At 41.0% G+C, this 23,698-nt stretch overlaps 3 protein-coding genes across 20 annotated transcripts in view; 2 read left to right on the top strand and 1 right to left on the bottom strand.

Annotated features, from left to right (window-relative positions):
- Positions 1 to 4,140, top strand: part of BBOF1 (basal body orientation factor 1) — a 34,732-nt gene extending 30,592 nt beyond the window's left edge. For both annotated transcript variants that reach the window (XM_061156654.1, XM_061156653.1), the window contains 2 exons: positions 2,883 to 2,938; positions 4,008 to 4,140. In XM_061156654.1, the coding sequence (XP_061012637.1) occupies positions 2,883 to 2,910 (28 nt within the window). In that variant the 3' untranslated portion in view covers positions 2,911 to 2,938; positions 4,008 to 4,140. The remainder of the gene's footprint in view (positions 1 to 2,882; positions 2,939 to 4,007) is intronic.
- ALDH6A1 (aldehyde dehydrogenase 6 family member A1) lies at positions 383 to 20,506 on the bottom strand. The gene is made up of 12 exons (XM_061156660.1): positions 20,337 to 20,506; positions 12,979 to 13,038; positions 10,530 to 10,604; positions 10,197 to 10,358; positions 9,891 to 9,969; positions 9,198 to 9,500; positions 7,941 to 8,062; positions 6,376 to 6,565; positions 5,997 to 6,178; positions 4,504 to 4,683; positions 4,148 to 4,246; positions 383 to 2,378 (listed from the first exon to the last, which is right to left on the bottom strand). The coding sequence occupies exons 1-12, from the start codon at positions 20,385 to 20,387 to the stop codon at positions 2,274 to 2,276; spliced, it is 1,608 nt and encodes a 535-aa protein (XP_061012643.1). The 5' UTR covers positions 20,388 to 20,506; the 3' UTR covers positions 383 to 2,273.
- A 90-nt stretch (positions 20,507 to 20,596) lies between these two features.
- LIN52 (lin-52 DREAM MuvB core complex component) overlaps positions 20,597 to 23,698 on the top strand; it is a 109,188-nt gene continuing 106,086 nt past the window's right edge. For 3 of the 17 annotated variants that reach the window (XM_061156671.1, XM_061156670.1, XM_061156672.1), the window contains exon 1: positions 20,613 to 21,008. In XM_061156671.1, coding sequence (XP_061012654.1) covers positions 20,867 to 21,008 — 142 coding nt within the window. In that variant the 5' untranslated portion in view covers positions 20,613 to 20,866. Of the gene's footprint in view, positions 21,009 to 23,698 lie in introns of all 17 variants that reach the window. The other 14 variants (XM_061156685.1, XM_061156680.1, XM_061156683.1 and 11 more) reach the window with 12 other exon arrangements.

The following is a 23,698-nucleotide window of genomic DNA, read 5'->3' as shown; positions in this document are numbered from 1 at the left end:
TTTTTAGCTGCTACTAGCATGAACTGTACAGATATTTTTTTCCATCTAAAACTCTTCTGAGTAGCAAATAGCTAGCCAAATGAGTTGATTCTAATTATAGCAACACAGTTCTGATGAGTTAGTATTTCTTAAAGAGTGATTTCCCTTAAATGTAAGGAAAACTTAGGTGTTTCTGTGATTATATTTAATTCCACTTGGAATTTAGACAAAAATGACCTTTCATTCAACCCAGCCTGTAGTTGTTGGACTGGATTAAGTATTACTATCAGTTGCCAGCTGTAAGAAGAGATAAAACAAGGAGCATTCTATTACAAAATTATAAATTTCTATTGCTTCACCTTTAGGAAGGCAGACCTCCCCCTCTAAAAAAAAAATGGGCCAGTAGGGTCATAAAACAGATTTTATTAAAGTTCAATCACCTTAAGTGACTGAAGGTTATGACATTCTATCTAGCAGGTGGTGGTAATATTAAGCCTAAAATCCAGAGTGCACAAACATTTTCAAGGTTTTTATCATCCTTAATTCATTAAATAACCCCCATGGAATAGGTTAGTATTATCTATGTAACTAATGAGGAAGCAGAAAAATTAATGACCCACATCATCTGCCTGACAACCAGAACTCTTATCAGAAATGAGAAGCTTTCTCCTAGTTCAGTGGGTGAAGACCGTATCAGAAAGACAGGATTCAGCCAGCATGGTAGAGCAGAAAGAATCTATTCTGTTTAGTATATAAATTTCTGTTCTGACTTAAAGTCGAGCTGTAGCAAAGAAACAAAAAGCATAAAGATGTTTGCAGAAGAGCTGTCAATGCATTTCTTCTACTACCTCACACATAGAGAGCTTTGAAATTTCTTAGGCCCTAATCAGTTAATTTACATTAAAGGTTCTTTCATTAAAAAGTATCACAAATGAGAAATGCAAGCAAGAGAGAAGCACAATATAAGAAATTCAGCAGGTAGTATCAGGTAGACTTTAGGTAAGAATCTTGCTCACACCTGGAGAACACTTGAGTTTGAAGGTTTTGGGTCTCTACTCCAGAAAGTGGGAATTTTGTTTTCCCCTTCCAAACTGGAAGAATATTTTCAGGAAGAATTTTTGTCTTGGAGAATTTAACAGTGTTACCCAAGGTTGTATCTTTAAGGGTGGTTCATTTTCTCTGACCCTTTGTTACTCAGAGTAGAGTACCAGGGGTCCTAAGAAATGTTCTGTTCTTGTCCATTATACTGATTTAGTCAGGATTAGTTTGATTTCAAAGTGCAGAACAGTGGTTAAAACTTGTTTTCAGAAATAAACTTTGGAAGAGAAAAACATTGTAAAACATATAGGTAATGTTTCTTCAGTTTCTTGTTCAACCAATGAGAAAAGGGCATTGCCTTTTTTTTAAACCATTAATCATTTCTCAATAAATGCAAGATCCTGTTGAACATTAAAAAAAAGAGTCTGGCTGACTTTCATGGTTGGAACACCTCTTGGTTTCTGGGTCTAATATAACTTTTGAAATAGTTTTCTTAAAAACAAAACAAAACCTGCTGGCATCTAAATTAATGACTAAAGCACTAATTAATGATTACTGAAGCAAACCCTGAAATTTAACACTTGGCACAGACAACAAAAAGTTGATTTATCCAAAAAGTTGAGGTATCCATAGTAAGTGGTTTTTAAGAAGCAGGAACAGTGACAACGGTAGAATTTGTGATCATGAATCACTAGGACAAAGTGGCATTCAGCAGGAAAGAAAGCAGTAGTTGTCACAACTGTGGGATAAGCAGAGATGGATTATGTCTTTGTAATGTGGGATAAATGAGAGGCTCAGCAAAGCCTGGCAGAGGGGTCTGACCCACTGGCATTTATGTAGGACTGTGTTTGAGGATCAACCAAAGGGTGAATTATTTTTGACTGACGTCTCCATCCAAGAGCTCCTCTTCCTTGGGAGATCTTCTTCACACACACTAATGTTCCCTCCACGTCATTCATCAGAAATGGGGAGAATTTTTAGAAAACAGGACTAAGCTCTTATTCCAGAGAAGCATTTCACAGTTAGAACAGTGACCTCAAAAATAAAATTATGAAGAGCAAGTGAAAATCTGGTTTCAGAGTTACACTAGGAGTCTCCCTATTAGCAACTTAACAGGGGTCAATGGTCCTGAGAAAGTTTTTAGTTGCAAGGTATTCCAATCCCAGGGATCTGATCTGAGTAAAGTAGGCAGTTGGAGTTGGTCAAGAATAAACAGTGATTACTCAGTATGCACCGAGTCTGGAACAGACTTGTTTCTAACGGCCCATGGTAGGCATGACTACAGCAGGTGAGGAAAGAGAAGCATCTTCTTCTTTCCACTGAGAAGTGATAGTCTTTAGCTGAGTATAGAATTGGATGCCCTACAGAGAACAAAGAAAGAAAAGAGTTATCATTATATGCCTGGGGGTTTCATGATTCTTCTTTTAATCAACTTTTGAAGGAGGTATTGTGAAATGCTATTCATGTTCCTACTTGCAGAATAGGTGCAACCAGAATTCAATATCTTATTCATGAGATAATCTACATAAAACACTTAACATACTACCTGGCACATAGTAAAGAGTCAAATCTTAGCTATCATTATGCTAAAACTAGCCAAGAACATCTAAATGGAAAAACTGGACAATGTAAACTGTTAAACTTTATTTATCTTATAAGAATAGGCTTGAGCAACCTAGAAGAGTACTGATAGAACACAACTCACTAGCTTGATTAAAATACACCTCTAGAATTAATAGACAAAATCTGGGCCATGTTAATATAGTGAAAACAATTTTAGAGATTATTACATATTTTCAATATAAGATACAACTAAAGTTTACATTTTATTATGTAAGAATGATACCTTTATGTCTTCTTTACAGAATGAAAAATAGCAATTTAATTACCTAAGGATTTAAGACTTCAAACTCTGCATAAGGTCAGTCTTTTACTCTATGAAGCCTCACTTACTGCTGCTTCACTTACTAGAGTAACGTACAGTAATTAAACAAAGGCATGGGGGGTTGGGGGAAAAAACCCCAAACCAACAAACTTTTAAGGAACAGTTTTACTCTGCTTCCCTTGAAATGCTTAATAGTATCAAATTAATCATTTTACAAAGGCTGTGACTAATGCACAAATTGGATAATCCATCTTGAAACAACCAGTGTTGTCTTAACCAGTTGGCCACACTGTCATACTCTGCTATATAATCCCACCGTTAATTTGTTATTAACCTATAACGGGAGACCTGTATAGAAAACAAGTAATTTTTTACTGAAGGTTCCAAAACTGCTGTATTTCTGTGGGACTACAAAGAACTTTTCACTAGGCCATTTGTCCAACACGTATTTGGTTACTTGCTCTGGTGCTACATCCTTCAGATAAGTAAATGATAATTACAGTGTGATAAGGGCTTCTTAACATGAGTTAAACAGTCCCATTGACTTGCCTCTGTCTACCTCTCTAACCTCATCTCTTACTACTCTCTCCCTCATTCACTCACTGGGCTCCAACCCATTTCTACTGTTTGATCATGCCATGCCTGGTCTTGCTTTAGGGTATATGCACAAGTTGAAGGATGTGACAATGGTGGTAATTTGGTTCCAGATCTGCTTTATATAATTATTTTTTATTTGATGCTATACTTATAGCATTTATTATATTTAGAATATTGTTTAATATACAGAAGGTGCTCAATAAAATTTTTACTAAATGAGTGACTGTAACAGGAAATGTGTGGTGGGAGCACTTGAGGGACCTACCCAACCCAGCACTGGAGGGGATGGTGGTCAGAGGTGACTTTCTTTAGCAAGTCCACACTTTAAACTGGTGGTTAACAGTCAGATGAAGGAGGGTAGAAAGGGGATGTAGGAAGAAAGGGTCATAGGCAGAGGAGAGGGCATATACAAAAGCTTGGACTTACTCATGCTCTTCCCCCAAAACTCTGTTGCCTTGAGTTATTCAGGAAATAGCAAACTTTTATTAACTTTTATATCTTTTCTAAGGAACCTACTGACAAGCACTGCTGAACAACATATATCCTCACAGAAGCTGCCGGCAGTCCCTTCCTTGCAGAATCCTTGTTCCTGAATATGTTCAAGAGAGTTTCTTAGAGGAAAAATATTTTTTTAAAACTTGAAGTTACCTGTTTGCCATAGAAATTGGTGTCTCCCCTGAAGGAAGCGCGAGAGCCGGTGAAGGAGAACATTGGCAAAGGCACTGGGATGGGCACATTCACCCCAACCTAAAGCAGAACAAAGCCATGTCAACCACTGAGAAAAGACTCCACAAGGGACTCTCCATTTAGAAGCACAAGTGCTGGGCACCAGAGAGACCAATTTAACTACCCACCTTCCACCCGATCCTCCATCCCATGAACGAGGAAGAAACGGGGCATCAAGGGAGAGCAAAGGGCAGTGACTGATCACTGTTTAACCTTCTCCCCTTACACAGGAAACTGTAAATGGCTACAAGAATCTCCCAAAAATTCTGTTCACAAACCTGTCCAACATCCACCAGGTGGGAATATTTCCGAGCAGTGGCTCCATTGGTGGTGAAGATGGCTGTTCCATTTCCATATGGGTTGTCGTTTACAATCTTGATGGCTTCATCCAAAGTGTCTGTTTCCAGAACTACAAGAACTGGGCCAAAAATCTCTTCCTTGTAACAGGTCATGTTTGGCTGCCAGGAGTGATGCATTGGAAAAAGAAGTCAGTATATTTTGCTTATTTGGTATTTTATTACCCACAGCTTACATGCACAGTTTTTAGGTTAGTAATCTCTTTTCATTTTAAATCACCTGTAAAAAAAAAAGTCCTTTCTTGCCATGTTCCATCTTCCAAGCTAATAATCGTAAGTAACTTGAAACTTGTATTTCTATAATGACATAACTACACTCCTTTCTTTTATGCACTGTATTTTTTGATCTCATGACCCATCACTAGATTCCTGATTTATGCCTGTATTACTTGTTTACACAACTGTTATGTTACTGAAAAGCTACCTGAAAATTCATTTTAGAAATCAAATATTTATTAAAAACATAACAGGAGAATTTTTCTATTTAAAGAAATCCTGTGGTAAGTTTTCTGTAACATAAATAATCCTTTCTCATTCATTCCTTTGCCTCCTAAATGAGTCTGTCCATTTTTATTTTGGTATCAGGTCACATTCAAAACATCTTTCACCACTGCAGCTGTGTTTGTAGCTGGATAAGTGGATTTTTTTCTCAGTGATTCTGTCGCAAGAAATCTCATAACTTCTATTATACTTAGATTCAACTCTTGATTATTCAGGATTGTGATAGGAATAGTGGGGATATATGAACTTAAAAAAAAAAAACACCCCTCAATGTAGTCATTAATTTTAGGTAAGCAACTTTCAGAGTTTTGATAAATATAAAAATTGACAACAATTCTTTTTCTTTTGTTGCTTTCTGGTGAAGATGCAGGTATTCAATAAACACTGAAAGTGAAGTGCAAGTGTTAGTCACTCAGTTGTGTCCGACTCTTTGCAACCCCATGGACTCTAGCCCTCCAGGTTCACCTGTCCATGGAATTCCTCAGGCAGGAATACTAGAGTGGGCTGCTATTCCTCCTCCAGAGGCTCTTCCCAACCCAGGGATTCAACCTGGGTCTCCTTCATTGCCGGTGGATTCTTTACTGCTGAGCCAGTACTGGGAGGGCTCAATAAACACTGGGTGGTTGATATACTGTATTTGTGACAGAGGCTATTTATCCCTGCAAAGCCAAAAATATTTACTCTTTATCCCTTAAGGGAAAGTTTTCCAACCATTGATATAGTGGAAAGAGGTTGGGAGTCAGGAGGGGCGACTCATTTAGACTTGAGATAAAATAATTGAGTAATTCTGGCAAGAGATGAGGTCTCTAGTCATTAAATGTCTTCATTTATAAATTAGAGGAATGAGATTCCATTGTCTCCAGTGGTGCCTTCAACTCACATGTTTGTGAAATAAATAATTTAGAGTTGTTCACCTTGACATTTGAAATGATGGTTGGCCCAACAAAGTTCCCATTTTCATAACCTTTGACTTTAATACTTCGCCCATCAAGAAGGATGGAAGCTCCTTCCTTTGTTCCACTATCAATCAGATTACAGACACGCTCTTTTGCCTGGGGGGTGATCAGAGGGCCAAGATCAGCTCCAGGCTGGTCTCCTGTAAAACAACACAGAAGTATTTAAGGTCTTTATGAACATAAATGATGAGTGATAACTAAAGATGAATCTGAATGGCAAGTAATCCAGTACAAAGAGAGGCAGTGATAAGAATAAACATGATTGCTCCCACTGGACAAGGCCAATGCAAAAACCCAGAGCTTAGTGCTAGAGATGCAAAGTCTAAAAATTGGTTACCTGCATTGACTCTTAGTTTTTTGGCACGTTCTACCAGCTCTGGCAGCCACTTCTTAGCTTCTCCCACAAGGATTGCTGTTGAAAGAGCCATGCAGCGCTGACCAGCAGCTCCAAATGCTGCCCCAACCAACTGGTTCAGGGTATTTTCCTTATTTGCATCTGGCATGACTACTCCATGGTTCTTGGCTCCCTAAGGAAATACAGAAAGTACATGAATCTTCCTTGGTAAAATACAATTAGGCTAAGAAATTAAAGAGTCTAAGTTTTCAGATGAGAATTTAAGAAAAGGACTTGAGAATTTATCCTATGTTGCTTTGAAAGGAGATTTATTATCATTTTGAAATTGCATAAGTCCTGGTAACACTGAGTAAAGTCTCCAAGTTACTTTTTCTTCACTTTCTCAGCTGAAAACCTGACAGGTGTTTGTTTAGATCAAAACTTTTTTTTAAAAAAACACCTACCCCAAACAAAATACTGTCTAAATCATATTCAGATTGACAGGGTAAACACTTCATCCAGGAACCAAGGAGAACTCCCTTCTCTTTTCTAAGTTAGGTAGGAAAGAATCTGTTGTTTGTTAGGGTTTCTAGTTATATGAAGAGCAATGTAAACAAAGGGTTTCCAGTAGCCAGCTGAAAGGCATAACAGGAGGGAGACCTCCTGATAGATAATTTGTAGAAAGAAGTTCCCCTAATTGACTTGTTTCTAGATACACAGTCTCATAAATTTCTATATAGGATAATACAGGGTCATTTCCACGTATTTATAGATATAGCTATAGTTGAACACATGAATATATACCTTGTCTGCTACTTAACTGTATCGCGTTACACAGAGTATTAATGTTAGACACAAAATACATTGACAAAATGTAGTGAACTGGCAGGGGCATAAATCAAATTGGCCAAAACACATCCAGCCATGAAAAGAAATAAATGGGCATATTATGAATAAGCCTGTGGATAGGTGGCTTCCCTTTCTGCAGTATTAGTGGAAGGGTAAGAATGGCAACTGGACATTATATTTAGTATCAAATGACCACAAAGTATTTGGCAAGGATCTAGCTACTAAGGAACAGCAAAACTGTGCAACCAAGTAAACCACACTCAGATATCATACAGGGATATTTGGCTCTTTACTAAACCACCACCACCACAGTGCCTTAAATAGCCTGGACTCTTAGGGAAGATCATATCTTTAACATTAGTAGTTAGGATTTGCCTTAAAGGCAGGAAGGATGAGGGCTAGCTGAAAGCATGGGATGAAGGAAGAAACAGGGCCAGAAACACAATTTTGGGCTAAAGCCCAAAGAATCTGAATATCTTTCTTCAGGAGAAATGTGACTTTATCACCGAGATTACCTGGATAAAATAAAAGATAATTAAAGTGACTGAGAATAAAACTCATCACAACGTTTGTGGTTAAAGTGAAGACAACCAGGATGAAATGTGAATAAAGAAACACTGGCATTAGAGTGGGATGAGTGGTCCCTCTGCTAAAGGGCTTTTTCCAGGTAATTTTAATACATACAACAGAATTTGGGGGAAAAAGGAACAAGAAGTCACCATATTGGCTTGAACTCTCTTGCCATGTCTTGACCCTCGCTCGAAGATGTACTCTCCTGCCTGGTTGGATCCCACAAAGCTGATTGCTTTGATATCCGGATGATCACAAATAAAATTTACAGCTTTAAGAAGAAAATAAATGATTATCATAAAGGAAGAAGGGGCTATGGGCTTCTCAGAATAGCAAATGTCCTTTTCTCACTGCTATGAATGAGAAGTTTCATACTTTTGTTTTCTTGCCCTGGAATCCCCTTTTGGAGTTCTGTCCTTGTTCTCTTAAATTCTTTTTTTTTCTGGTCATGCAGCACCATTAGTTGGATCTTAGCTCCCCAACCTGGGACTAAACCTGCTCCCTACCCCCCCACCCCCAACCCTGGCAGTGGAAGTGCGGAGTCTTAACCACAGGACCACGAAAAAAGTCCCTCTCTTAAATTCTTTAAACTACCAATTCTATTTAACCTCTTCTCTTTCATTATTTTTCCCAATTGCTAGTCCAGAATTTTTACTTTAACTCTGAAGGCTACAACTCCTATTTTCCTCCAAAATAAAAGCCTTTCAATACTTGACTCCTCCTTTTATCTTTTATGAATACGATATTTCCTCAACTGTCACTTGCACTGGAACTTTCAGATATTACTGTGCCCTCATGTGACAGGCAAGAGAGCACAGTATTTAAAAGTAAAAACCATGGTTGGCCTGTTTAGGTATACACATCCCAACTTTTGACAGTTTCCAGCAACATGACTTTGGGCAAAATCAGCTAATTTCATTATGCCTCAATTTTCTCATCTGTAAAATGGGAAGATAATAGCACCAACCTGAGAGAGTGATTGTAAAGATTGAATGAGACAACAGATGGAAGGCATTGGGAACAGTGCTTGAAACAAGGAAGCACTTTTTTAAGTATCAGCCATTATTATATGAATCAGAAGGACTTCGGTACCTCTGCGGTCTATAAATTATGAGTTTAATAATGTAAGTCCCCTCAGTATTGAAATGAAAACTTTCTCTTTAATTTTAACTATCTTGCCCCAACCATAGTTATTTGTCCTAATAGATTCTGTAGGGCAAGAAGCACTGCTACTCCCCAGTTAGTTACCTTAGCACAGAGATGGCAAAACAGTCAACAAACATTTCTTCAAACAAGGAGGTTACCTATTATTAGTAAATCCCTTCATCCCTAAAACACCCCATCACTGACTCAACACCTTGGCTTTTGGTAGCCAGATTAAGTGCCAGGTCCAGAGGGGAAGGTACCTTCATGTTGTCCATGGATGATATTCAGTGTTCCATCAGGGGCACCAGAGTCCTGAAACAACTTCGCAAGAAGCATAGTTGCTCCAGGCACCCGCTCTGATGGTTTCATCAGGAAGGTATTTCCACACACCATGGCCATGGGAAACATCCAAAGGGGGATCATGGCAGGAAAATTGAACGGAGCGATGCCTGCGCACACCCCCAGAGGCAGACGGTAGGAATAAAGGTCCATGTCTTTGGTGATGGATGGCATGGTCTCTCCTAGTATGAGGGATGTCACACTGCAGGCATGCTCAACCACCTCTGGAACAGAGAAGCAGCAGTCAGGCGGGCAGCTCTTCACACTGCCCAGTACCAAGCTTCATCATGCTCCAGTCAGCCCTGAGTGGCAAGGCCAGTGACAGACGGAAAAAGCACTGATTCGCTATGTGAAGAGGTTGCATGAAGTGAGATCATCTGAATGGGAAGGAGGCAGTGAAATGCATAAACCAACTGGAAGATCACTGCAGTACAATAATGAAGTAAACCAACAGCACAGATACCCAGGTACTGTCATTTCCCGCAAGTATTAGGATATCCTGGGATAGCAAAACCTACATAAAGGAAGCAGCAGTCCCCCACTCTGGGCGACTCTTATCTTCCTTTGCTTCTTCCCAATGTCCCTGAACTCCCCTAGAGGGACTCCCTGCTTACGAAGGCCTCGAAACACATCTCCTTCAGCATCTGCCAGGGTCTTCCCTTGTTCCAGCGTGATCAACCTGGCAATTTCTTTCTAGGGAGAAAACACACAAATGGAAAACAATGCAAGGATGTGCCTTCCTTTAGTTCTCAGGCAGCCAAAAAAGAATAAAAGTCAGGACTCTTTGGAGGGAGAGAGCCATGATCTATGTCTCTCTGGACTGTACAGTTAAGGAGGGCAGCTGACAGGGCCTCTATGAATAGAGTGACAACTAGCACCGAAATAACACTTTGGGAAATTATACCATTCAGCTTTCTTACCAAGTTCTCTTTAATGAGTTGTTGATAGCGGAGCAGGACCTGCTGACGGCTTAATACTGAAGTGTCTGCCCACGCAGGAAAAGTACGTTTGCAGGAAGAAACTGCTGCATCCATTTCAGCCTTGGTGGACTGAGGGACCCGACCAATGACCTCATTGGTGGCCTGATGGAAAAGGCAGCACATCAATCATCCTTTGCCCCTGCCCCACCTTCTTCATATAGTCACAGGGGCAGCGCTATGTGCTTCACAATAGAGACCCAGGTCCTTATTTTTCCCACTGTGTTCCCAGAATTCTAGGCTAGTGAGTTCAGGCCCCAAAGCAGCTTTCCTTACGGGATTGTGGATGTCGATCCATTTGTCACTTTTGGATTCAATAAATTTCCCATCAATGAAGAGTTTTACAGTTGGCTGGGGGAGAAGAAAAATAAACATAATACTTTGTATTAGTTAATTGCTTTACTTCTCTCTTTCCCTTTCACAAGGAGAAAAGAACTGGGGTTGATAACTGAATTTTCTGCTTTCTAGAAATGTCACCACTAGGAAAGAAACACACAATATACTCTTCTGTAGAGCTTATTAAGATGGGGCAGAACCTCTCGATACTGTGACCTCTCTGTAAATTGAAAATTCCCTGTAATCACACAGTGGAACTCCATGAGTAAACATATGTCACTGAGAAGTGAAAGTCGACTCCATGAACTGTAGCCGGCCAAACTCCTCTGTCCATGGAATTCTTCAGGCAAGAATACTAAAGTGGGTAGCCATTCCCTTCTCCAGGGGATCTTCCTGACCCAGTGGTTGAACCCGGCTCTCCTGCACTGCAGGCAGATTCTTTACCATCTGAGCCACCGGGGAAGCCCATGTTGCTGACAACCTTATACTAAAAAAGCAGCAGACTCTGTGTTAACAAAGATTGGCTATTATGATTTGTTGGCCCAGCTGACTTTCTGGCACATTACCATGACCATATCTTATTTTTATGATCAAAATATTCTTAAAAAACATTTCTGTGTGTAGCTTTTCTAAGAAGCAGCTTGTTTTCATTAAATTTTCAAATGTGGTCTCTGGGCCAAAAAAGGTGAAAGACCTCTTACACTGTTGGTGGGAATGCAAACTAGTACAGCCGCTATGGAGAACAGTGTGGAGATTTCTTAAAAAACTGGAATTAGAACTGCCATATGACCCAGCAATCCCACTTCTGGGCATACACACCGAGGAAACCAGATCTGAAAGAGACATGTGCACCCCAATGTTCATCGCAGCACTGTTTATAATAGCCAGGACATGGAAGCAACCTAGATGCCCATCAGCAGACAAATGGATAAGGAAGCTGTGGTACATATACACCATGGAATATTACTCAGCCATTATAAAAGAATTCATTTGAATCAGTTCTAATGAGATGGATGAAACTGGAGCCCATTATACAGAGTGAAGTAAGCCAGAAAGATAAAGACAAATACAGTATACTAACGCATATACATGGAATTTATAAAGATGGTAATGATAACCCTATATGCAGGACAGAAAAAGAGACACAGATGTACAGAACAGACTTTTGGACTCTGTGGGAGAAGGCGAGGGTGGGATGTTTTGAGAGAACAGCATTGAAACATGTATATTATCTAGGGTGAAACAGATCACCAGCCCAGGTGGGATGCATGAGACAAGTGCTCGGGCCTGGTGCACTGGGAAGACCCAGAGGGATCAGGTGGAGAGGGAGGTGGGAGGGGGGATCGGGATGGGGAATACATGTAAATCCATGGCTGATTCATATCAATGTATGACAAAAACCACTACAATATTGTAAAGTAATTAGCTTCCAACTAATAAAAATAAATGGAAAAAAAAATGTAAAAAAAAAAAGGTGAAAGACTACTATGTTATAATATGTGCATGCTTCTACCTCAACAGGATTTTGAGCACCAGTCCTTACAGATCAGGTTTAGTTACTGCAAATGGCTAACAGACAGTAGGTCTGTAAAAACAACTCTAAAGGTTGTAAAGAAAACAACCTTTGCGGCACGGTCAAGAAAACCTTTAGAAGTCACGAAAATGTTTGTATCTTTGGACACAGTAATCCCAGTTCAGAAGGGAAATAATATAAAAGAAGTAAAAATAACAAAAGAAGATATAAATAAATATTTGTTTTATAATACTGAAAAAAGGAATAAATTTAAATGTTATTTGGGAAAATTATTAGTTAATTCACACAATATCTACTTGATAGAATATTACATAGGCATTAAAAATCATAGTCATGGTGGCTCAGGGGTAAAGAATCCGCCTGCCAATACAGGAGACATGGGTTCAATCCCTGGTCTAGGAAGATCCCACATGCCGTGGAGCAACGAAGCCCGTGTGCCACACTACTGAACCTGCACTCTAGAGCCTGGGAGCCACAACTACTGGGCCCATGTGCCACAACTATGAAGCCCGAGTGCCTTAAAGCCCGCGCTCTGCAATAAGAGAAACCATGGCAATGAGAAGCCTGCACAGTGCAACTACAGAGGAGCCCCGACTGGCCACACTAGAGAAAAGCCTGGGCAGCAACGAAGACCAGCACAGCCCCAGATAAATAAAATTATTAAAAAAAAATCATAGTTATAAAGATCACTTTGCAATCCTGGAAGTGCTTACAACGTAACAAACATAATGCAAAATAAGAAAATCAAGACAGAAAACTTCAGATAAATTCTGATCACAATGATGTAAAGAAAATACCCCCAAACTGTACTGGACTCCTTTTCAGAAGTCAATCTTTATTACCAAATAAACTCACCACTGAAGACGAAGAGAAGGAGGATGCTGGCTGCCAACTGGAATTCACCTTGGAAGATACCTGGGAGGTAAAAGAGTGATTATTTTGATAAATGAGAGCAGAAAATTATTAAAAACTTAGTGAATGGCCACTAGCTGCTCAGTATTCTACTAGTTACTATGGGTATATGAAGAAGGACTTGGTGTTTGCTCTCAAGGGTCATATAGTCTTTAAAGAGAAAAGCTGTGAGGCTGTGAGACACAGTAAACTATGAGAGAACAAAAACTCATAACAATTACGTGTTCAATTTCTAGGATAGTCCTGATTTAAAAAAAGTGTTTTTTGGTCATTATAGACTGTAGTTTTCTAGTTTTGACCTGATAAATGTAGTCACCTTAAGTCTAAAAATAAGAAAACCCTTAAGATGGTGTCTAACACAATTGGTTGTTGCGAATATAAGACAGTATATAACCAAGTGTCAAATGTATGTATAATATGCTCATACAAATACTTAAATACGAGTGTTCATAGTAGTTTTACTGGTAACAGTGTAAAATTTGGGAGCAACTCAAAGGTTGGATGGGTGAATAGGGAAACTAGTATGGTATATTCAGATATTAGAATACTACTCAGCAATGAAAAGGAATCAACTATTGATAATGCAACACGGATAATTATAATAACTATACTGAGTGAAAGAAGTTAGACTTAAGAAGAGTACCTATATAAAACTAGAAAATGTAAACCATAGTGTCAGAAAGCAGATCAGTGGTTACCTAGAGATGATGGTGGAAGAAAAGACGAAGGTCAGAGGGATACATTTTGGGACAATTAATATATTCACTATCTTGACTGTGATGTTTTCACAGGTGTATACAAATATTAAAACATCAAATTATACACTTTATCTTAGATCAATTTTATTTTAATAAAGCTATTTTTAAAAATGCCACATACACCTAAGAGGAAAAGACTGTGTTATATTTAATAGAATTTAATCAGCAAATGGTTAGGGTGGAGGGATCAGTTAAAATAAAGTCACTCTCAAAAAATAGTTTGTATGTATGCTAAGGAAGTTGATTTAAGAAATACAGAAGTCTAATCGAAGTGAGCAAACTAAAATACTCAAGACTGGAATATAAAAGGAAGGTGCAGCCTAATAACTTATTTCCTTATCTGAAGAGAGACTACTTTAACCAAAGAGTTTAGGGCTGCATAAAGTATAAGAATCTGTTTGCGTGCCGACAGCACTATCCAGAGGAAAAGGTGCTGGTCCTTTGGGCCAGCAGTCTGTCAAAATGCATAGTCTGCAGCTTCTCCTTTCACCACAAAAGCTATTTCAAACCAGCAACACCCTCCTGGAGACCACCATGTCTTATAGCCACATTCCCAATACCAATATAGTACCCAGTACACAATAGGTGTTCAACAGCTATATTGCCTGATGTTCTTGGTTAGGTGTATTTTTCTGTACACCTAGTAGTCAGTATTTCCCTATTGAGTTTATTTGTCTGTGTTGTAATAGCCTAGGTATTTGTTTTTTACCCCAAGACTATAAATTCCATGGGGACAGGTACAGCATCTTGTTTACCTACTTTATAGCATTACGAGATCAAGACTGTTCAGGTATGAAAAACAGCTAGCATGTAGTTGGTGCTCAGTAAACATTGCTACTATTATTGTATTACTACAAATAGTTATTTGCTCACATTCCTTGCTATTTCAAAACATACCAATTTTCTTAAAATTTTCAACTCTGTTCCTTTCCCTCTCACTGAGCTGATCTTATTTTTTCTACTTCAGAGGAAACAGAAATCATGAGATGGAAACTTCCTCAACTTCCTACTAGCAAGCCTACCAAACTGACCAATGTTCATGATCTTTTCCTTTTACCTCTTATAGAGAAGGCAGCTACCAAGGTTCATGAGGACAGAGTAACTGGGAGACAGAGGTGCACAGTCAACGTCTGACTGAAGTATGTCTTCCAATTTAAGGCTAATCTCTGAATCTGTGCTCTGAAGTCAACTCTTCCTCCTGCCTCAGACACTTCCACCGATTATCCTTTCTTTCCTGTATCTTAAAACCTCTCTCCATCCAATAGAAAGGGTTCTCTATAAGAATTACAGTTATTTCTTTATCTCCCACTAGCTCCTCAATCAACTCCTACCTTTATAACTGAACACCAGTGACCTCCTCCATACCATGGACTCTTCCCAGTCCTTCTTGTACTTGACCTCTCAGCAGAGGTGAAGAGTTAACCACACCACCTGTCCCAAATCCCCTTTCCACTTATATTCTGTGATGCCCTGGTATCTTTTCTATCTCTCAGGCCACATTTTCTCTGCCTCCTTTGTTGATTCCTTCTCCCATACCTGGCCTCTAACTGCTTGAGTTCCTGAACAAGGAGAGGTCCCAACTCTCCTTGGGTGATTTCATTAACTCTAGTGGCTTAATTAGCTAGATCCTGGTGATGCTCAAACCTTTAATTCTTCACCAAAATCTTCCTCATCAGGTAATACTTACATAACTGTCTTCACCACATCTCTACTTGGATATTATTTAGGTCCATGTTGGAAAAAGCTGACTTCCTCATCATCCTCCCACCAACCAGCTCTGTTTCCTACAACCTACCTTTCAGTGAATGGGGCCAATATCCACCTAGGTGCCCAACCAGAAACTTAAATGTCACCCTAACTCTTCTCTCTCTCTCTCTCCTCAGTGAATCAAACAAGTCCTGGCGATCTGTCCTCCCAGAAGTCTTGGAAATGCAACCCTTTTCTTGCTCCCTCTTACCACTCTACACCATCATTGTCTCTTACCTGGGTTTCCGAACAGGTAATGATTCCTAACAGGTCTCTTAGCCTTCAATCTTAAACCTCTGATTCTTGTTTCCACTCCAGAGCCAAAGGGTCTTTTTAAAACACAAACCTGGTCAGATCACTCCTTCGTTTAAAACCCACCAATGGCTTTCCATTGTCCTTGGGATAAAGACTCACCTCGATGTTGCTTAGAAGATTCTACATAGTATCTTTACTTCTCTAGTTTCCTAGTTTGCTGCTCTCCTCCTTGCTCTCTCTATGCTCCAGGCATTCAGAACACGTCTTGTGCTCACAATGCCCTTGCACGTGCTGCTCCCTCTTGCCTGGAGTTGTTTCATCCCATTTGCTTGGCTCACGTCTATTCTTGAGCTCCCTATCACTTTGGGTACAGGTACAGGTCAGTTCTGTAGGCTTGCTAGTAGGAAGTTGAGGACGTTCTCATCTAATGGTTTTAGTCTCCTCTGAAGTAGAAAAAACAAGGTTAACTCCTGTGAGTGAGCGATACAGTAGCAGAGTTGGAAGTTTTTAAGTCTCAATCTCAGGTCGAGGCTAAGTACCTGATTATGGAGTTCACAAAACACCTGAATTCCTCTAGTTCTCTTATCACACTAGAGAATAGCATTAAGTCTGTCTTCCCTTAGAACACTAGACAGTTATGTCCTCATCACCTGGTAGCATTCCTGGACTAGAATAAGCACTCAGTAATATTCTGCAGAATGAAAGAATGAGTATACACCCAAGCAATTGTGGGATATTAATTTTGCTTCATGTAAACTCTCTTACTGGCTTCTCAGGTGGTGCTAGTGGTAACGAACTCGGCTGCGAGGGCAGGAGACTTAAGAGGCGCGGGTTCGGGACTTCCCTGGTGGTCAAGTGGTTAAGACTCCATGCTCCCAAAGCAGGGGGAGCAGGTTTGATCCCTGGTCGGGGAACTGAGATCCCACATGTCGTGTGACATGGCCAGAAAAAAGAAAAGAGAGACTCGGGTTCAATCCCTGGCTTGGGAAGATTCCTTGGAGGAGGGCACGGCAACCCACTCCACTATTCTTGCCTGGAGAATCCCATGGACAGAGGAGCCTGGTGGGCTACAGTTTATAGGTTCGCAAAAAGTTGGACATGACTGAAGTGACTTAACACACAAGCAAACTCTCTTATAGGGCAGAAAATGTACAGATCAGCCAAGGAGAGCATTCTAGGCCACTTAATTTTATTCTGTCATGTGCACCTGCTGTCAAGAGGGCATAAAAGGCACTACATCTGGTAAAATAAAACATTATCATTTAGTTTTTGACTAAATGATAGTCATTTAGTCTTTTCTTCATTTTCCAAGACACACTCATTAGTACTGTTACTGAAAAGAACTATCCTATCTCCAGTCACACCAAACTTCTTGATCTCTAGATGTTTATTTCACACTTGCTATTTTCTTTGGCAGGAACTCCCTTCTCTGGCTAAAGGCCTCCTACTCTTGCAGTACTCAAACCGAAATCAACTCCTTTTGGAAGCTTTTCTAGAATTGCACAGGTTGAGTCTGGGGCTCTTTCCCTAGGTTCCTGCAGTACTGTGTGCAGTCTTATTGTTTAGCAATTATTGCATTACAATAGGAAGGCTTTTGGTGAATATTTTACTTATATCTCCTTTCCCAAAGTTTGGGCCAGATTCTGACACAGAAAGAGATGCTTAGACTTAAGTCCTGAATTCTCAGCAACATCAGTTACTACCTGGGAAACCTTTAAGACTTTTAAGACTGCCGGAAGAAATATCAACCTTAAGACCTTTAAGACTGCCGGAGGAAATATCAACAACCTCAGATATGCAGATGATACCACCTTAATGGCAGAAAGTGAAGAGGAACTAACGAGCCTCTGGATGAAAGTGAAAGAGAGTGAAAAAGCTGGCCTAAAACTTAACATTCAAAAAACTAAGAAGATGGCATCTGGTCCCATCACTTCTTAGATGGGGAAAAAATGGAAACAGTGACAGACTTTATTTTCTTGTGCTCCAAAATCACAAGTGGATGGGTGAATGCAGCCATGAAATTAAAAGATGCTTACTCCTTGGAAGAAAAGGTATGACAAACATAGACAGTTTAAAAAGCAGGTATTAAAAAAGGTATTAAAAAGCAGAGACACTACTATGCCGACATAGGTCCATCTAGTCAAAGCTACAGTAGTCATGTATGGATGTGAGAGTTGGACAATAATAAACACTGAGCGCTGAAGAATTGATGCTTTCAAACTGTGGTGTTGGAGAAGACTCCTGAGAGTCCCTTGGATGGCAAGGAGATCAAACCCCAGTCAATCTTAAAGGAAATCAGTCCTGAATATTCATTGGAAAGACTGATGCTGAAACTGAAGTTTCAATACTTTGGCCACTTGATGCAAAGAGCCAACTCATTGGAAAAAACTCTGATGCTGGGAAAGACTAAAGGCAGGAGGAGAAGAGGACAGGATGAGATGGTTGAATGGCATCACTGACTCAATGAAGATGAGTTTGAGCAAACTCTGGGAGGTGGTGAAGGACAGGGAAGTCTGGCGTGCTTCAGTCCGTGGGGTCACAGAGAGTCAGACACAACTTAGTGACTGAATAACAACAACTTACTTCATTAATTCTAATCTTCACAGATATTCTCAAAACTAGGACGTGGTGGAGCTGGAATAGAATCCAAGTATGATTGTGAAGCCTGTGTTCTTTCCACTGTATCACTGAAGAAAGTCACTGAGTCATATTAAGACCAGTTTTCTTTAAATGGGAGTGATAATATCTGGATTGCCAGAATCTAGACTACTCTCAAACTATCATGTTATAGTAATGCCTAATTGGCTTAGAATTATTATCTCTCTTCTTTTTCAGGTCAATGCAGAAGTTTCTGCAAATGAATCAGAAAAAAAGTGTTTATTTCCAAAATAAAGTACTTGGGGAGGGAGATTCTTTTCCTTGATACAAAGGACAACATAGTTTTTTTTAAGGCTCTCAATGACTTGTGATGGCAGAAGAGGCAAAGGAAAAAAAGCCAATTTAATAAAAGATTTCCAGGAGAAGTTGGTAATGGAAAATATAGGGTATAAATTTTGTTTTCTGACTACAAAACAAAACACACCAAAACCTAGAAAAACAGAACTAGGATTACATCAAGAAATATGAGTTAGGCCAGATCATTTGACAAATCCTTCCAATCCATTCACATTGTCCCATTAAATAGCATATTTAAACAGGAACCTTTGCAGACTCTGCTAAGAATCTTAAAAATGCATAGTCTCTGGAGTAGAACTCACTGAACCTGATAAATACTAATGTTATCTATAAGCCCAGAAATACAGAAGTTCCCAAGCTGAACATGAGTAAGAAAAGCAAAGCTGTTTCTTGCAGGTTCGATAATGTTGCCTCATAATATAAGTCCTAGCTAGGCCTGAACAATGGGGAAAGGCTATGAAAGCTGGAAACAGCTACAGGCCTCAGGCATGTAGCTCCTGTAGCTCAACCACCTGTCCTTAGACTAGCTTCAGAGAAGATCTGAACACCCCCATCCGATTCCAACCCCAGGGGCAGAGGTGAGTTACACTAAGCTGACTTGGGGCTTCGCTGGTGGCTCAGACGGTAAAGAATCCACCTGCCATGCAGCAGACCTGGGTTCGATCCCTGGGTTGGCAAGATCCCCTGGAAGAGGGCATGGCAACCCACTCCAGTATTCTTGCCTGGAGAATCCCCATGGACAAAGGGGCCTGGCAGGCTACAGTCCATGGGGTCGCACAGTGGGACACGACTGAGCGACTAAGCACAGCACAGCACAAGCTGACTCTGGGGTGGGAACTTGGAACTTACACTTCTTGCCTTCCTTGGTTCCCATTTTCTATCACCTATTTTAGAGATGTTTAATTCTTTGCACGTGCTTGGAACAAACTGGGAGCATTTAACTATGTGTCCTTATTCAACCCCAACAAAACACTGTAACTCTGCCAGAAAGTTAAACAAAGTCTTGGCAAGCAAAGGCACAATAGTCCACAGCCTGTGGAACATGCAAAGAGCCATAGCTGGGGAAAACAGCTCAGCAAATGACTGCTTTTGGGAAAACGGAGTGAACATTCCGAGAAGGAGATTCAAAGTTCATTCACTGACCCCCGCCCCCAGGCTTTACCTCGGATTGCAGACCGTGAAGGAGGGTGGGGGAAGGGGACAATTTGGACGTTCCCGGCCCAATGCTAAGAAAGGTGACCAGAAGGGGAGTTTCTGGGGCAGAGAGGTGTCTGGTGCAGAAGTGAAAGGGAAGACGGTGGGCAGACCGACAGAGGTGAGGGCAAGGGAGTGTCGGCAGGGACCGGGCAAGCCTCGAAGAGGACAGTGGGCCAGAGCCAGAGAAGGCGGGAGGCTCAAGAATAAAAGGGTCAGGGCTGAGAGACCAGGGCTGGATCCAACGAAGGCGGGTACTGAGTGAGGTGTGGGACAGGGCCGCACAGGTCTGATGGGCACAGAGAAGGGTCAACCATGAAGGGGCTAGCTCAGAGAGCGGATGCAAAGGACGAATTTCGAGCTTCGCAACCCCTTGGCGCCACCCTCACTCGCCTGCAGGATCCGGGCCCGCAATGCCGCCGCCGCCGCCGCCACCGCCGCCATGGCTCTGAGCTGCCTCTTCTCAGTCCCCCGCACCTCTACAGTCTGAGACGATCCAGAAGCTCTGCTGCAGCCAGGCCTCGCCTCTCCATCCTGACCCACCTCCTCACTGGCGGAAAGGACAATCTCCCCTAGCCAATTACTCGCCCTAACGCCTGACTCCGCCCCTCAGTCCCCAGCCCTGGGGGAATACGATTGGTCAGAAGTGATAGCGCTCTCGCCCTGTTCTACCTCAACAAATTCTGTTGGCGGAGGTGTAGGGAAGACACGGCGCGACTCGAGGTGTTCTATATCGAGCACATGAGGAAGACGCCCCCGAACCCGGAACTGCGATTGGCCACAGGCACAACCGCGGCCCCGCCCACTCACTGAGGGAAGTAAATAAGTTCCTGCAAGAATTTTTGCAGTAGCTCCGCCTCATCCACTGCGCGAGGGGAGGTGTGGCTAGCACCGGGGGGCGGGCCTATGGAAAGATTGCCCTTATGGGGGCGGGGAGACGAACCCGGCTCCTGGGTTTGAGGGTAGAGTTTCTCTTTGGGGGCGTGGCTTACGGATCCAAGCTTTCCCGCCGACGGTTGGCCACGTCACGTGACATGGGTTGGAAGATGGCGTCTCCCACGGACGGTAAGAGCCGGCTTAGAGACCTTTCGCCTGCCACATCCTTCTGTGCTCTCCTGGGAACTTCCAGTTTCCATCTGCCACTCGAATTTACATTTATTTCGTGGGCTCCTCTCCTTTCCCTTCCACTTCTTTTCTAACCGATGTGGGTGCTTCTTCAGCTTGCCGGTTTTTCACAGCGGCTCCAGAGGTGCCTGGTTATTTCTCAGTGTACCAGGCAGATGGAGGAGGGCGCCCGCTTGGGACCTTTTCTGGGCAAAAGGACGAGGGTTGCCCTCGTCCTCCTTTAGCCTTATTTGGGTGAGGCTGATGGCCGAGGAAGAGATACTGATGAGGAAAGGAGGCGCCTTAGTGTAGCTTTCCCCTCCGGGCGCCTCACAGAAAAAGGTCAGTTCTTTTATCTTTGGGCATCTGGGACGAATTTTTGATTCTCTTAAGCGCTATCTAGGGTTAGTGACTGACCTCATCCCGGGATTGAACCACAAGAGGAAGATAATTCTCTCCTGTTTCCTTAGATTGGGACTGTTGCCCTGGCAGCTAGGGAAGCAGGAGACCCTCTCGGTCCCTAGCTGTGAGTCCCGAGGAAAATAGAACTGAGCTTTTTAGCGTAGTCGTGTACACGTCTCTACCTCTCTTGTTTCTGCTTTATGAATTGTTTCTTAAGGCTGAGTGATTGAACGATTTCTGCTTATATGCAACTCATCTCAGATAGCAATTGAGTGATTTTGGTATACCCCCAGGCTTTTGCTCTTCTTTCTGTTTTAGGATTAAGGTCTTGCAGGCATTTCTGAACTGTTTTTGCTTCGACTATTCCATCCCCACGTCCATTTCACCGATATGTAGTTTTCTCTCGTTTTGTGTTTGCAAGGAATCTTGAAAGTTCATTCCAGGAATGAGAAACTTGTGGCCAGAAAAGCTATACTGAGATCCTACTTTATGAAAGGCATTTTACTAGGTGCATTGAGAGAGAAGATGATTAATCAAACATGTAAACACTTCGGCAGTTTCATGTCTCATTTAAATGTCACCTCCCAGAAAGGCTTTCACAGAACACAGTATCTGGACTTGCCCCTATTCACCATTATTCACTTTCTCAATACCTTCATTGACAGAATAGTTTATTATGTTAAGTTTGCCCCTTTCACTCCAGATTGAAAATTCTAAGTCTGTTTCATTGGTAGTTGGATCTCAGGGCTTACCACAGTGCCTCGCCTACTGGCAAGCAGTAGGTCTTCAATTCATGTTTATTGAAAGAATGATTAGATATATGCTTAAATAATATTTTAAGGTTTTTGAGCATGGGTACATACTGTATGGGGCTTCCCTGGTGGCTCAGGAGTAAAGAATCCGCCTGCCAATGCAGGAGACGTGGGTTCCAGGGTCAGGAAGATCCCCTGGAGAAGGAGATGGCAACACACTCCAGTATTCTTGCCTGGGAAATCCCATGGACAGAGGAGCCTGGCAGGCTACAGTCCATGGGGTTGCAAAGAGTCAGACATGATTTAGCTACTAAACAACAATGACAAGCAACCACATACTGTATAAGAAATTATGGGTATTGAAAGTCAAAAGAAATTCTTGATCCTGCCTGAGTGCTCTCTTGTTAAAAATGAAATGTCTTTTTTTTTTGGCCAGGAAAAAAGTATAGAGCATTTAAAAAGTTAGCCAAGGGAATGTGGAGTTGTTATTTATTTAATGGGTATAGACTTTCAGATTGGGAACATGAAAAAGTTCTAGTAATGGATGGTGATGACGGTTGCAAAGCAGTGTGAATGTATTTAATGCCACTGAACTGTACACTTAATACTGGCTAAAATGGTATGTTTTATGTAATTCTTACCACAGTTGAAAAAAAGTCAGCCAAGTGATAGAAGTAATGGCTATGAAAATTTTTAGTTTATAAATAAGTTGTCTTTATATTTTTGTTCCTTATGTTTGATTTTCCCTTGTCTTCTCTCAATTTCTTTTCCTTCCTTTGGCCAGGAAGAATATTGGAAATGTGTTTTTTTTTCCTTTTGCTTTTTAACCATATCCACTCTCACTCTATTTGCACACTTGACTTTAAAAGTTTTCATGCTCATCTTTTGCAAGCTTTATCCTTTTCCCTCTTAGTCTTTTTAATCTGACAAAAACAGGTTGAGCACTTTGAACTTAAATTTTGCATCTAAATAAATGTCTTATCCTAAAATATACTACTGCCTAGCTCTCTCACTTCTATTTTTAGAGTTCCACCTGTTTCTGTCTATAAGATTTAATTTAAATTATCTTGCTATGAAAAAAAGCTTTACTGTTTCTCTTTAATGCTTAATTTGCTGGGACCTCCTTGAAAAGGAGAAAATTGACATCTAAGTAGAGTCATTTATTACTTAAAGTATGAGAATAACACAGTAGAGTCAAGTTATGCCCAAGACTGTGGTATCATAAGGTCATGCTTGTTGGTTATTGAATCCTTCCCTCAATAAGTTTGTTTTTGTTATGGTTGAACTTTCCATAAGAGGCATTCCTTGGAAGTTTGAAAATTGGGATTTTGTGTATCACATATCTAGTTAAGGCAGGTTTTTAGAGTTGAGTTCTTTACCAATTAGAATGCCGGTGGAAATTTCCTTAAATAGATTGGTTCAGCTAACACCCATCTTCTCACAGCAGTACAATAAGAAGGAAAGAAGAATAAAGGCAAAAATTTTTCTCCTTTTGAT

This window comes from Dama dama, chromosome 12, assembly GCF_033118175.1.
Source record: "Dama dama isolate Ldn47 chromosome 12, ASM3311817v1, whole genome shotgun sequence".
NCBI lineage: Eukaryota > Metazoa > Chordata > Mammalia > Artiodactyla > Cervidae > Dama > Dama dama.
The sequence above is the reverse complement of the archived record's forward strand: the minus strand, read 5'-3'. Positions and strand labels throughout refer to the sequence as shown.